Source organism: Scyliorhinus torazame, chromosome 16 (assembly GCF_047496885.1).
Source record: "Scyliorhinus torazame isolate Kashiwa2021f chromosome 16, sScyTor2.1, whole genome shotgun sequence".
NCBI classification, from domain to species: domain Eukaryota; kingdom Metazoa; phylum Chordata; class Chondrichthyes; order Carcharhiniformes; family Scyliorhinidae; genus Scyliorhinus; species Scyliorhinus torazame.
In genome coordinates this window covers 167789308-167804178 of record NC_092722.1, presented here as the reverse complement: position 1 = coordinate 167804178, position 14871 = coordinate 167789308, and the positions used below count along the sequence as shown (strand labels likewise).

Sequence of the window (14871 nt, the reverse complement as noted above, 5' to 3'; positions counted from 1 at the left end):
GCTGGGATTTTCCAGCATTTTCTCTTTCGTTTCAGATTCCAGCATCCGCAGTAATTTGCTTTTATCCAAGGATTCTCCGTCGGCGAGAGCCTCCGCTCCGTCGAAAGTGCACCCACGCCTGCGGGTTTCCCGACAGCGTGGGTGTCTACAATGGGAAATCCCATTGGTCGGATGCTGGAACAGAGGATCCCGCTGCTGACGAGGGCGTGCCGCGCAGGAAAATGTGGCTGGCGGACCTGAGAATCCTGTATTTTTGTTCTAATTAGAGGAGCCATAACACTGCCGAATTAAGGAAGAAAAATTCCCAGTGCGCTTGGGAAAGTCATCTGGGCTTTGGGCATTGGCCGATTCTTGGGAGATTCTTGGGAGAGTAGAGACAGTTTTACTTTGCAGCCAACTTTACTTTACCCAACCCGATACTGGTAACATTTGATACTGGGGGGCGTAGTCTGAAATGCAAACTTCAGCCGGAATCTTCTGGCCATTCTCGCTGGTGGGATTTTCCTATCCCTCTGACGGCGAAGCCCCACCATGGATTTCCCACCAGTGGTTGGTGCATAGGACGGGAAGCCGGTTGATAGTGGCGGTAGAGACGACCTCACCGCCAGCCAATGGTGCGCCACCTCCTCTGCTGCAAAACACGATGCAGGGAATTTAGAAAGACAAAGAAAGGGCAGCATGGTGGCACAGTGGATTAACCCTGCTGCCTCACGGTGCCGAGGTCCCAGGTTCGATCCTGGCTCACTGTCCATGTGGAGTTTGCACATTCTCCCCGTGTTTGCGTGTGTCTCGCCCCCACAACCCTAAGATGTGCAGGCTAGGTAGATTGGCCCCTTATTTGGAAAAACGGAATTGGGTACTCTAAATTTATATTAAAAAAAGAAAGGAAAAGAAAATCACCAAAATTGTAAGAGAAATGGAAGATGTGCTCACTTGATTTTTTTTTTTTAATATGTGCAAGTCGACCCATTGACGTCACTAGGTTCACATCACCGCGTGCTTTTCCAACAGGTCCTTCCCCTTCTTTGGGATTAGCATGGTCAACACCTGGGTCAGTGTCTCCGGTCGCTCCCCCTTTTCCAGCGCCTCGCTAAACATCCCCAGCAAATGTGGTGCCAACTCCATTGCAAACTCCTTCTAGAACTCCGCTGGGTAGCTGTCCAGCCCCAGGGCCTTCCCTGACCTTTATGCTATCCATCACCTCACTCAGCCCTAGCAGTTCCTCCAGCGCCTGCCTCCTCTCCTCATCCAGTCTTGGGAATTTCAGCTCATCCAAAAACCGCCCCATATTCCTTTCTTCACCACCCGGCTCGGCCCTATAGAACCTCTCCTAAAACTACCTGTTCACCTCGTTAATCTTCCCCGACAGTACCGCCCCCTTCCTTGTCCATTTCCCTCAGAACTTTGCTGGGCGTGGCCTGCCGGCATAGCTGATGGGCCAGCATCTGGCTCGCCTTCTCTCCATATCCATACTGCACGCTCCCTCGCCATCCGTAGCTGCCCCACTGCCTTCCCCATCGTCAACCTATCAAACTGCCCTTGTAATCTCTTTCTCTCCGCCAGTCCTTCCTTGGTAGGGGCATTCAAATATTTTCAGCACACAGTTAAAATCACCTGCCATAATCAACTGATGTGTGTCTAGGACTGGAATGGTTCCCAGCAACCACTTCACAAATCCCACATTGTTCCAATTCAGCGCACAAACGTTCACTTGCACCACAGGCATCCCTTCCAACACTCTGCTCACTGACATACCTCCCACACCCCCTGTCCCGCACTTCCTTGGCCCCTATAAATACCGTCCTTTTGCTCAGGAAGATGGCCACCCCCGGCGACTTTGAATCAAACCCTGAGTGAAATCCTGACCCACCCATCCCTTTCTCAACCTGACCTAATCCTTCAACTGGAAGTGCTTCTCCTGCAGAAAGATCACCCCCCGCCTTCAAGCTCCTCCAGTGCGCAAAGACCCAAGACCTCTTCATCGGCCTGTTCAGTTCCCATACCGTTAGGAACCATACCGGCGGTTTGTGCCTCCATTCCCCTCTAATGTCTGCCATCATCCCCTTCCAGTTCCACTCCTTTGATTTCGCCCTGAACTGGGCCAATCCAAGATGACCCATTTCTCCGGCCATGACCCCGCTCAATCTCCAACACTGCCACGTCGCAACTCCCCCCCCCGCCCCCCCCCCCCCCACCTGACTCACCCTCTTCCCCGTCCTACTTGGCCAACCACCACGGCCACCTCCCCCACCTCACTTCCGTTCATCAGCATTATCTGCCAGCTCCTCGCCGAAGGCCCCTCCTACCGACCCCTCCTCCCGCCATTCCCTCGCTGGTCTGTGCAAATGGCTCCCAGTGGACCCCACCTCCCCCACACATTCAAAGACAGATCCAAAACCACAGGTCACCCCCTCCAAAAAAACACCACAAATGGGGAGTGGGGGGCAATTGTCCCCTTAAAAACCTATTGCTCCTTAACAAACAATCATAATGATAAAATCACACACCCGGGAAAAAGCCCACCACGTCTGGCCCCCACTATACCTGCTTCCGCACTCTGCTGTTCCAATTCCTCCACCTCACATTAAATTTCAGGTCTCCCCCAGTTTATAGTTTCTGATGAAGTCATTGGCTTCCTCTGGGATTTCAAAATAGCGTCCGGGTTTCTCCGAATCCCCTGCGCCACAATCGCACCCGGCGCGGGGGCTGAGAATGAGGCGTCGGACCCGCGACGCCTTCGCGTGATTCTCCGGCGACCGGAAAATCGCCACCAGCCGCGTGCGGTCAACATGGCGCCGGTCGGGGGCCATTGAAAGCGGCCCCTGCGGCGATTCTCCGCGGTCGACCGGCCGAGTTCCTGCCGGCGTGGTTCTCGTATGGTGCCCATCCCAGCGGGAGCTCGGCGTCGCGGTTGTGGTGGCCGTCCTGGTGGGGAGAGGGAGGGATCAGTCTCCGGGGGGACCTCCACGACGGCCTGGCCCGCGATTGGTGCCACCGATCGGCGGGCGGGCGTGATCTGGGGGAGGACTACCTTCTTCCGCGCCGGCCCACTGTTTGGGTCTACCATGTTTCGCGGGGCCAGCACCGCAGGCGACCGCCGCGCGCATGCAGGGCCCCGTATCGGCAGCAGGAGCTGAGCGCCGCACGCCGGGGCCCTTCATGCCCCCTTAAGAATGGAGAATCAGCCCGGACTTTTTAGAAAAACGTCCGGAGTGATTCGCATCCGTTTTCTGCCGGGCATGGGGACATACCCCCATTATTGGAGAATCCCGGCCAGTATACCCGGCCTTCGAAAGTCACCCAAAATTTTGCCGGGTACAGTAACTCAAACTGGATCTGTCTTCGGTATAAAACCGCTTTGGCTTTGTTAAACCCAGCACACCTTTTCACCAGCTCTGCCCCAAGTCTTGATAGATTCGGACCCTGTTCCCCTCCCATTCCCAGTTCCGCTTTTCCCTGGCCCATCGCAGGATCATCGTCTTCTCCACAAACTGATGGAGCTTCACAATCCCCGCCCTTGGCGGCTCCTGCGCTCTCGGCTTCTGCCTTAGGGACCTATCCACCTCCGGGGCCATGTCCAGCACCCAATCCACCACCAGCGCCGCCAGCAATCTTGAGACATATCTCGTGGCGCTCGTACCTTCCGCACCCTCAGGCAGTTAAACGGTATGCAGTTTCTGCCTTCTGTTCGGTTCTCCTGCTCCTCTACCTTTGCCCTTAACGACTTGCAAAGGTCCCCCAGGAGCCCCACCTCCACATCCAAAGCCACCACCACTGTGATCGGCCATCACCTTCTCTATCTCCACGATCTGTGACCCCTGTGCCTCCAGACACTTCTCTCTCCATTGATCATTTCAGGGGCGCTACGGCTCCCTCGATGGCCTTCGACCGGTCCTCTCTCATCTCCTTTCGCTGCTGGCGGAATTCGTCTCTAATAAACGAAATCAGCTCCTCCATCTGGGGTTTTCCAACTTGCGACAACCCTTCCCCCTCTGCCATCTTCCCAATTGCTACTGCGCCACAGGTCTCCTCCAGTTCCTTGACTAGGTCTTTAACCTTTACCTGCCGGGTCTGGTAACCAACAGACATGCCACTCACGGGGGAACGTCTCCTCCACACCTTCAGCTGCACATTCCTGTTGCAATCACCCCACTTTCGAGTAAAAAGAGCTTGAACTGGAGCTGCCCTGTGTGCGACCACTCACTCCGTGGCCGCCACCAGAAGCCTTTAGCAGGGCTTTTAATAAGGTCTCCGCTTTGAGACTGGTAGAAAGATTAGAGGAGAGTTTGGAAATGCATTTGCCCAGAGGATAGCGAGGATCTGAAACTGGCTGCACAAGGGAGTTTGGAACCAAAAACCCTCACCACATTTAACAAGTCATTGAGTGGAATTCTGAAATGTAATGCCCTCCCCTGCGCTAGTTTTCTGGTGGGGGCTATTTAGTCAGGTAGGGACCCAGCCGTCTTCCTGCCTCTGCCTTGATTACGTCCATGGCAGGAAGGCCCGTGAATGGCCTTCACACCCAGCTGTCAACTGAGGGATTTAAATGGCCAATTAATGCCCACTCAAGGGGCTTATCCCAGCGCCACTCATATTTAGCCAGTGGTTTGGGGATGCACCATGTTGGCCCGTCCCCCACTCTGCGATCCCCTCCTGTCATCACTCACCTCTGGCCTAGGTCCCTTGGCAATCCTGGCCTCGGGTGAGTGCATTACCAGCAGCAACCACCACCTCACCAGTGACACTGCTGAGCAATGAAGAGCTGACTGGCCAGGAGCTGTTGGCAGGATTGACTTCTCCCTGGGGTTCTTGATACTGGGGAAGGCCCTCCATTGCCCAGTTAAGTGCCTGATTGAACACTTCAAACACCGGCCCTTCCAGAAAAGAAGCAACTCTTTTGGCTTTGCAGCTAGAGGGGCGAGACCCCTGTTGCCTACATTAAACTGCATCACTGTCTCAGTTACTCATCATCCATTGCAGGCTGATGTTTCTCTCAAGCTGTAAGTCCTCTGATTCTCCCCCTTGCTTTCAGAGCTCACTTGGCATATTTAATTGGACAGGGAACCTGCCTCCGTGCCAATTAGGGGGGCCTCTGTGATGATCTCGATGACTGTTCTCCCATACCCTCAATTACGACTCAGGAGAGAAGATTGATAATTCAAAGGCTTTAATTACCAGAGAACCAGACAGCTGCCGAGAAGTGTGCTCACTGCACGCTGCCCACTGAACGTAACCTTATATACAGTTCTCTGGGGGTGGAGGCGGAGTCCCCCAGGGTTCCAAACCCGGTCTTAATGGGGCCTACACATTAAAGGTACATGTGTATACAGATATCATTCATCACATGCACCCCCTGTTTAAAAAAAAACGCATAGTCCGTCGGGGGTGAAGTGGCATTATAAGTTCAGTTTTTTGGGTGATCTGATTACCCGTGTCGACCTTCTTAGCTCCGGTGGTGGTGCAGTGGATACGGTCGTCCTCGGTGGTGGTATATCCAGGAGCACGGTTGTCTGAGCCTTTGCCCACGGGAGCAGGGGGTGTATCCGGGGTGACTAGGGTGATTGGCGCCGGCTGGGGGGGGAGTCGACAGCCAGTGCGGGGAGAGGAGCGTCGGTAGAAGGGGGGTGTCGGTGGGCGAGCCAGCGGGTGCCAAGTCTCGCAGGGAGACGGTGTCCTGCCTGCCGTCGGGGTGCTCAACGTAGGCGTATTGAGGGTTTTCATGTAGTAGTTGGACCCTCTCGATCAGTGGATCTGTCTTATGGCTCCTCGTGTGCCTCCGGAGTAGAACTGGTCCCGGAGTCGTCAGCCAACGTGGAAGCGAGACCCCAGAGGTGGACTTCCTGGGGAAGACAAACAAACGGTTGTGAGGGGTCTCGTACGTGGCCGTACAGAGGAGCGACCTAATGGAGTGCAGGGCATCGGGTAGGATCTCCTGCCAGCAGGCGATTGGGAGACTTCTTGACCGTAGGGCTAGAAGGGCAGCACGGTAGCATTGTGGATAGCACAATTGCTTCACAGCTCCAGGGTCCCAGGTTCGATTCCGGCTTGGGTCACTGTCTGTGCGGAGTCTGCACATCCTCCCCGTGTGTGCGTGGGTTTCCTCCGGGTGCTCCGGTTTCCTCCCACAGTCCAAAGATATGCAGGTTAGGTGGCTTGGCCACGCTAAATTGCCCATAGTGTCCAAAATTGCCCTTAGTGTTGGGTGGGGTTACTGGGTTATGTGGATAGGGTGGGAGTGTGGGCTTGGGTGGGGTGCTCTTTCCAAGAGCCGGTGCAGACTCGATGGGCCGAATGGTCTCCTTCTGCATTGTAAATTCTATGAAATAAGGACAGCCTTCCAAACTGTCACGTTCTCCCCTTCCACCTGCCCGTTTCCCCGCGGGTTATAGCTGGTCGTTCTGCTCGAGGCAATGCCCTTGTTGAGCAGATATCGACGCAGCTCATCGCTCATGAACGATGTACCCCGGTCGCTGTGGATATAAGCGGGGAAACCAAACAGCGTGAAGATGCTGTGCAGTGCCTTGATTACGGAGGCCGAGGTCATGTCGGGGCAGGGGACAGCGAAGGGGAAGCGGGAGAATTCATCGGTGACAGTGAGGAAATAACTGTTGCGGTTGGTGGACAGGAGGGGCCCTTTGAAGTCCACGCTTAGTCGCTCAAAGGGCCCAGAGGCCTTTACCAGGCGAGCCTTGTCTGGTTGATAGAAGTGCGGTTTGCACTCCGCACAGATCTGGCAAGCCTTGGTCATGGCCTTGACCTCCTCGGTGGAGTAAGGTAGGTTGCGGGACTTTATGAAATGGGCAAGCCGAGTGACCCTCGGGTGGCAGAGGTCATCGTGGATGGCCCTCAGGCGGTCTTTTTGCGCGTTGGAGCACGAGCCGCGGGACAGGGCATCTGGCGACTCGTTGAGCTTCTCCGGACGATACGTAATATCATACGTGTAGGTGGAGAGTTCGATCCTCCACCTCAGAATTTTATCATTCTTTATTTTGCCCCGTTGTGCGTTATCGAACATAAAGGCGACCGACCGTTGGTCGGTGACGAGGGCGAACCTCCTACCGGCTAGGTAATGCCTCCAGTGCTGCACGGCCTCCGCTATGGCTTGTGCCTCCTTCTCGACTGCAGAGTGTTGAATTTCCGAGGCGGTGAGGGTTCGGGAGAAGAATGCTACTGGTCTGCCTGCCTGGTTGAGGGTAGCAGCCGGGGCGACGTCTGATGCGTCGCTTTCTACCTGGAAGGGAACGGTTTCGTCCACCGCGTGCATGGCGGCCTTGGTGATATTGGCCTTGATACGACTGAAGGCCGACTGAGCCTCAGCCATCAGGTGAAAAACCGTGGTCTTAATGAGTGGACGGGCTTTGTCCGCATACCTGGGGACCCACTGGGCATAATAGGAAAAGAGCCCCAGGCACCGTTTGAGTGCCTTGAGGCTACGGGGGAGGGGAAGTTCCTTAAGTGGGCGAGTGCGGTCTTGGTCTGGGCCTAGGACCCCGTTTTCCACGACATAGCCGAGGATGGCTAGCCGGGTTGTGTGGAACACGCATTTCTCTTTATTGTATGTCAGATTGAGGGCCCGGGCGGTCTGGAGGAACTTCCTCAGGTTTTCGTCATGGTCCTGCTGGTCATGGCCGCAGATGGTGACGTTGTCCAAGTACGGGTATGTAGCCCGTAAGCCGTACTGGTCCCCCATTTGATCCATCGCCCTTTGGAAAACAGAGACTCCGTTTGTGACACCGAAAGGGACCCTGAGGAAGTGAAAGAGCCGACCGGCTGCTTCGAAGGCCGTATAGGGGCGGTCCTCTGGGCGGATAGGGAGTTGATGATAGGCAGATTTTAGGTCAATCATGGAGAATACTCGATACTGGGCGGTTTGGTCCACCATTTCTGCTATGTGGGGAAGTGGTTACGCATAGAGTTGCGTAAAGTGGTTTATGGTCTGGCTATAGTCCACCACCATACGTTGTTTTTCTCCGGAGCGGACTACCAGTACTTGTGCCCTCCAAGGGCTGTTGCTAGCCTCTATGACCCCTTCTTTTAGTAGCTGCTGAACCTCTGACTTGATGAAAGTCATGTCTTGGGCACTGAACCGCCGACTCCTGGTGGCGACGGGCTTACAGTCGGGAGTGAGGTTCGCGAGGAGGGGGGGGTGGTGCAACTTTGAGTGTCGCCAGGCTACATACCGTGAGCGGGGGCAGGGGTCTGCCGAACTTCAGTGTCAGGCTTCGGTGGCTGCACTGAAAGTCCAGATCGAGCAGCAGGGGGGCGCAGAGGTGAGGGAGGACATAAATTTTAAATGGGCGTATTTGGCGCCTTGAATAGTGAGGTTCACGACACAATACCCCATGATTTGGACCGAATGAGACCCAGATGCGAGGGCGATAGTTTGGGAAGCGGGATAGGTGCGCAGGGAGCAGCGTCTTACCGTGTCTGGATGGATAAAACTCTCCGTGCTCCCGGAGTCAAAAAGGCAGGGGGTGTCACGGCCGTTGATTTGAACCTGCATCATTGAGTTTCGCAGGTGCTTCGGCCGAGATTGATCGAGCGTGACCGCTCCTAGTTGCGGGCAGTCAGAGTCCTCGGTTGAATCGGACTCGCAAAATGGCCACCGCCGCCGGTCGCATGTTTTGGATTTTGAAGATGGCCGCTGCCAAGATGCCCGCCCCTATGACTCGCACAAGGCCGATTACGCGTCGGTAGTAGGCGTGTACGGCCGCCGCGTGGCCGCATTGCGGGGCCTGTGGTCCCGGGAGTTCAATTTCTGGGCCCGATGAGACTTTTGTTTCTGGCCTTTGGGCCCGGCCAGGCAGACCTTCGCGAAGTGCCCCTTCTTTCCGCATTCATTGCAGATAGCGGAGCGGGCCGGGCAACGCTGGCGTAAGTGATCTCAATGACTGTTCTCCCCCACCACCCCCTGCCCTGGGCAGGTTCGATGCTGAACATCTAATTTAGTATTGTCCAAAAGCAACTGTTGGCTCGCCACAGGTTGTATTGTGGAGACATCATTTTAGCATGTGCACAATCTATAGCAGAAAATGACACACACAATAGAGGTAAATATGCTTACCGTGTACATTTATTCAACAAGCACCTGCCACCAGTTAGTGCAAGTCTTGGTGCAGCTTGTACATTTTTGTTGCGAGCTTACTTTGACTTCATCAGAGAATGTTGGCTTGGACAATGAGATGCGGCAGACCTGCCCCACCCTCCATTCAGAATGGGGCTGGATGCCATTTTCCATTAAATGCTGCTCCATTGGAGCTTCTCAATATTGGATGGGCTTATCTCCTCTGCTGGCCTTGGTTATGTTGATTGGTCGCCGTCACCCTTCCCCCCACCAACCCCAGCCCTCCATGTTTCCATGGTGCTGAAGACCAGCGGTTTCTCTCAGGTTACACCACTTACCAGTATATAGGCATTTAAAAACGAGAAGAGAGCACACAATGAAAACAAACATTCGCTCAGTCTGTTTTTCGTCTCACCATTTTACCAACAAATATACAAAAATGTTAAAGTATGTTCACAAATACCTTGTCAATAGGAGTGTTGAGATCACATACCCACAATGATGTTTTATTATTTTTTATTTACTAATCTCAAATACCCACAAGGTGTAAGTGGGTAATTTATTTTATAACTCTGGTTTTACTACTATTTCTGAATTGTCTGTGTGCTTTTAAGTAAAGTAAAGTCTTGTAGTAATCAATCGACAATGACGGGTAAAGTACAATTGTCTGTCAAGAGCTTTGAAGGTTGATTCTGCTTTCCTCTTGCTTTCTTAGCCACAATCCACAGATTTCACACAATACGATAGCTACAGCGACGTAAGCGAAGGTGTCAGAGGTAGGGATACCTTTTGATCTTGTGTTTCACTGCATATCTGTCCAGCTTATAACATTTGTTTAAAATTCTCTCCCAGAAGTTAGGTTATAATTGACTTATACTCCAAGCATCTTTATGGATTTTATCAAATCGCTCTGAACGTAGGCTATCCATTGTAAGTGGGCAGCACGGTAGCACAAGTGATTAGCACTGTGGCTTCACAGTGCCAGGGTCCCAGGTTCGATCCCCCGCTGGGTCACTGTCTGTGCGGCGTCTGCACGTTCTCCCCATGTCTACGTGGGTTTCCTCCGGGTGCTCCGGTTTCCTCCCACAGTCCAAAGACGTGCAGGTTAGGTGGTTTGGCTGTGATAAATTGCCCTTAGTGACCAAAAGGGTGAAGAGGGGTTATTGGGTTACAGGGATTGGGTGGAAGTGAGGGCTTAAGTGGGTCGGTGCAGATTTGATGGGCCGAATGGCCTCCTTCTGCACTGATTGTTCTATGTTCTAAGTGGATATACGCCTGTCCGTACTTCCTGTAACCTTGTGCTTCTTCAGTAACCAACTGCTGCAACAGCAAAGAATGAATGTATCTGCTGTACCTTCATTAGTACCAGAATGATTCAGTGCTTTATAGTGATACCTAACATAGGGAGCGGGATTTTCCGTTGGCTGATGGCGAATCCGCAAAACACAATTGGGAAAATAGGGTCCAACACCAAAATGTACCCATGCAGAAATATACCCACATCAAAATGTACCTATGCAGAAAATAACAGCTTGGCAGTGCCCCTGCCACCTGGGCACCAGGCTAGCTCCCACATGGCCCTGCCATGATGCCAGGCTGGCAGTGCTAGGGTGCCTAGGTGACACCAGCAGTGCCAGGTTACCACACCTGGGAGACCTCTAATCCCCTGGGAGACCCCAGGAGTGCAGTTCCACCTGGTCCCCATTTGTGGAGACCACTGCTGAACACCACTCACCTGAGATCTCCAAGGCAAAGGGGATAAATCCCATGCCTTGGGTACCTCGGGAAACCGCACATTACAGTGATGCTAGCTCTCTCGCTCTAATATGCAGATTTGCTAAAAAGTGATCCCACCCACAATGGGCAGGATTTACATTGCAACGTCTCGTGAGATCGCGTTATATCTCGCGAGGCGTTGTGAGCCGGTAGATTCTGGCTTCTATCGGCCACGCTGCGCAGCGGCGAGTTGCTTATTTGGGCGCAGCATGGCCATTATGTTGTGTGTTTTATACATTAATATTTCCTCAACATGCAATAGGTGCGCTAAAATATATGAAGGTTTTGGAACGAAGCGGACTTAATAGGGCTGAATAATCATTCCCTGTTCCATGGTCTGTCAGCATCCAAAGCAACAGGATTTCAGAATTTAGCATGTGGCGCTCTGTATTTGATTGATGCCCAATATCTTACTTTCTTCCTTCCAACTTTTCAAGAAAGTGCTTGGTCCAGCCCTAGATATCAAAGTCTCCAGGCATACTGTGCCTCACATTGTTTCAATGAAAATGTTTTTGTGTTTTCTGTAACAAATGGATTTAATTAACATTCCCGACCTTCACATAGATTCTCACTGATTTATAAAATCGGTCGTGTTTGCTTTTGGATTTTATTTTATTCCCAGCACATTTTCATAACATTGCCTTTTTAAAGTTTGTTGCAGGGGATAAAAATCTAAAAAGAAAAGATCATTTTGAGGGATTTTAGTCCTCACGCCTGTGCCAGTAGCTGAAGTGTCTTGGACTGCTCCATGAAAGCCTCAGAATTCCCTTTTTATTAATACCGTTTGGCACTGCCACCTAGCAGCTGGAAGCAGGATAGGCGGTGGCCACTGCTCTGTGTTGTCGGAAACTAGAACTACAGCATTCTCAGCTAGGCAGATGAAGAAGGAGAGAGAAATCAGTCATGATTTCTGTCTTTAGTCGTTATTCAGTGAATCCTTTTGGGCCTTGCATGTTCAGAGATGTTGGATGAGGGCTGAATTATTTTTGGATGTGATTAACTCATTGTGGGGGTGGGGGTGGGGGGGCAGGATCTTATTGTTTCGTGCCAGCGTATTTGCTGGCTGGTGCGTTGGGGGGATGTAAATTAGAACTGGTGGCTAATCCACTACTTTGTCATCCACTCCTGAGCTGTCACCATGGATAGACTGGGCTGGTAAAGCAAAGGCCAGCTAACATGCCCATCCTTAGGCCTATTGAGACCCTAATCAGCCAATTAATGGGCTGTGAAGGGCCTCATTCTCTCTATTCCACCATAATTAGGGTGGGGAAAGATGGAATGCAGGAGACCAGCCCAGGATATAAGATGGGAAGGAAGGACAGTAGGTCCTTTGGGTGGGTACCAAGATGGCATATCCACCTGGTGCATTCTCCCCTGACCCCTCATGTCCCTCCCTCCTTTCCTGACCCCTGCTAGACCAAAGATCCAGTCGGCATGGTAGCACAGTGTTAGCACTGTTGCTTCACAGTGCCAGGGCCCCAGGTTCGATTCCCGGCTTGGGCCACTGTTTGTGTGGAGTCTACACGTTCTCCCCGTGTGTGTGGGTTTCCTCCGGGTGCTCCAGTTTCCTCCCACAAGTCATGAAAGACGTGCTGTCAGGTAATTTGGACATTCTGAATTCTCCCTCCGTGTACCCGAACAGGCGCTGGAATGTGGCGACTAGGGGATTTTCACAGTAACTTCATTGCAGTGTTAATATAAGCCTACTTCTCAAAAAGTTCAGCGTCCATGTTCTTCCTTTTCAGACTCCATGTAGTACCAGCAGGAGCCACTACTGGGATCTGGCACTGCTGGGACTACTCAGCTGCTGGCCAATCAGGTTGGCTCGTAGCTCTCAAGGGTGGGACTTACTTTCCCTGAGCAGAAGAAGTTCAGCTTCAGCTGATTAAGGTTGTCTCCTGTGTATTATCGCTGCAGGGAAGCCTTTTAGAAAAGTTGTCCAGCTCAAAACCGATATTTCCATTGGTGGGCCGGCATTATGCTCCTCCCCAAATAGCCCACTGGTACTCATTATCTGGACTCGCACATCAATAATTTAAATTGAGCTCTTTGAAAACAGCATAATCCATTTCTTTGTCTGTTATTTTAATAAGGGTGTTAAACGATTCATTTCAATGGGTTATTATCTTCATTAAGCCATAACTAGAGGGATTTCATGAGAGATAATTAGCCAGACCTGAAACAGCACATTTGGGGAGAGGAGGAAAAGGGAAACTGGAATGAGGTCCAGCCTTATTTAAGTGGCTTTCCAGTTAATAAACACAAGTTTATTTTGGGGAACTACTGTAACTTTCAAACTAAACAAATATACTTAAACCTTACTTTACTACACTATAAGTTGATATATTGACGTGACTATGGCTAATCCAATTTTATTATAGGAAATCATTTTCTTCTGAAGTGGAAGAGATAAGAGTTTTGTCAAAATGACTCCAGCATAGGCAGGGATGACAACTGAGTAGAGGTGGAACGCTTAGATCTGAACCAGATGGTCCTTGGTCTTCAAACCTACAGGGGATCAGAATCCCTTAAAGCCCTTGATCTGACTGGATGACAGAGTGCTTGGCAGGAGTATATGGTGCTAATCTGGTGTGGCGTCCTTATCCATGCTGTAGCCTGTTGCTTGGATATGGAGCAGTATTGATAGTGAATGTGGCAGAATTGAGGCCCCCACCCATCCCATTACAGATGGAGACACCTATAGAGGCAGCTGAACGGAGTTAATGTAATATAATAATGTAATGCATTAATTTGTACATTTTCATCTAGATAATTAGAGAAACAATAATAATATATACAAAGTGTGCTTCTGGTGAGCACTAGAGTAATAACTTTCTTTTTCTTTTTTTCAGAACCCCTGGTATGTTGGTGTCATTAGAAATGCCAAAAATACATTGACGACAAAATGGAAAGGCTAACTTTTTGCATGCCTTGATGCTTCCCAATAACACTGTTTTGTGAATATTAAAGACATGTACAATCGAATGTGATAAGTCTGATTTTAAATAACGTAGACACCATTCTAGAATGTTGAGTAATGATTTTAGTGAAATCCAAGCATTTTAATATTCATTAGGGCCTTTTAGTCTAAATGAGAAAAAACAATGAATTATATCAACTCTTTTATTAAAATGTATTAAACATGAGTCAGCTGTATAATCAAATTATGTCACTATTTTTGACTGTATTAACTGAACCAGTATCTTAATGTTTTATTTGAGTAATATATGCAATGCCTGTTTCATGGAGGCTAGGCTAGGATAAGAGTAAAGCTTGAGAACATTCGATCTAATTTTTGATTCTTCCTCTAATTGGCATCCCAAACATGCACACAGTCAGTGCAGTTGTTTTTTTTTAAATATGCATCATAATGTTTTCAATTTCTTTTTGTAACTTGGGATTTTACCCAATAATTTTGTTCTCTCATTTTGCTACTCTGAAAAGCAAAAACTAAAATAGTAGACCACTGCCAGTCCCTGTGACAGCTAGTGTACACTATTCAAGTGAACTATGGTGCAGAAGGTTAGCCTGTTTGATGGAGAAAGGGAAATCGTGTAAATTAGTTTCATCAAATTTTGGTCAGCATTTCTGAAAAAAATATCATTTTGTCTCGCGAGGATATTGATACAATTGAAGTCAACATTTTCTTTGATGTCTATGTAAACCATAATGGAGACTTGCTAGTAATAACTAAGGTAGCATTTATACTGCAATTTCAAAACATTGTAAGACAGCTTCAGTTCACAATGATGCTGCAGTTCTACTGTAACAATTCTGATACTGCCTCTTTCATTGTTAAATACAACATAGAACATTACAGCGCAGTACAGGCCCTTCGGAAGCATCAGTTAATCTTTCAAGACTACCAAAACTGAAGATTGTACAGTATAATGATCGATAAATCATTTTATTTGTTCTGTTTCAAAATTGGAGTAAGAATACGGTGTTGCCTATATTTGCCTTGCAATGTTTATCTTATAACATGTACATTTTAATTCCCTGAAGTTTAGTATAATTCTGTATCAGTACAG

General features: G+C 50.2%; 1 protein-coding gene across 3 annotated transcripts in view; it reads left to right on the top strand.

The window, feature by feature from the left end:
- The window catches only part of ablim1b (actin binding LIM protein 1b), a 521461-nt gene that overhangs the window by 494265 nt on the left and 12325 nt on the right, over positions 1 to 14871 (top strand). For 2 of the 3 annotated variants that reach the window (XM_072479452.1, XM_072479451.1), the window contains exons 20-21: positions 9780 to 9840; positions 13693 to 13935. In XM_072479452.1, the coding sequence (XP_072335553.1) occupies positions 9780 to 9840; positions 13693 to 13718 (87 nt within the window). In that variant the 3' untranslated portion in view covers positions 13719 to 13935. Of the gene's footprint in view, positions 1 to 9779; positions 9841 to 11299; positions 11308 to 13692; positions 13936 to 14871 lie in introns of those variants that run through there. The other variant, XM_072479453.1, reaches the window with a different exon arrangement.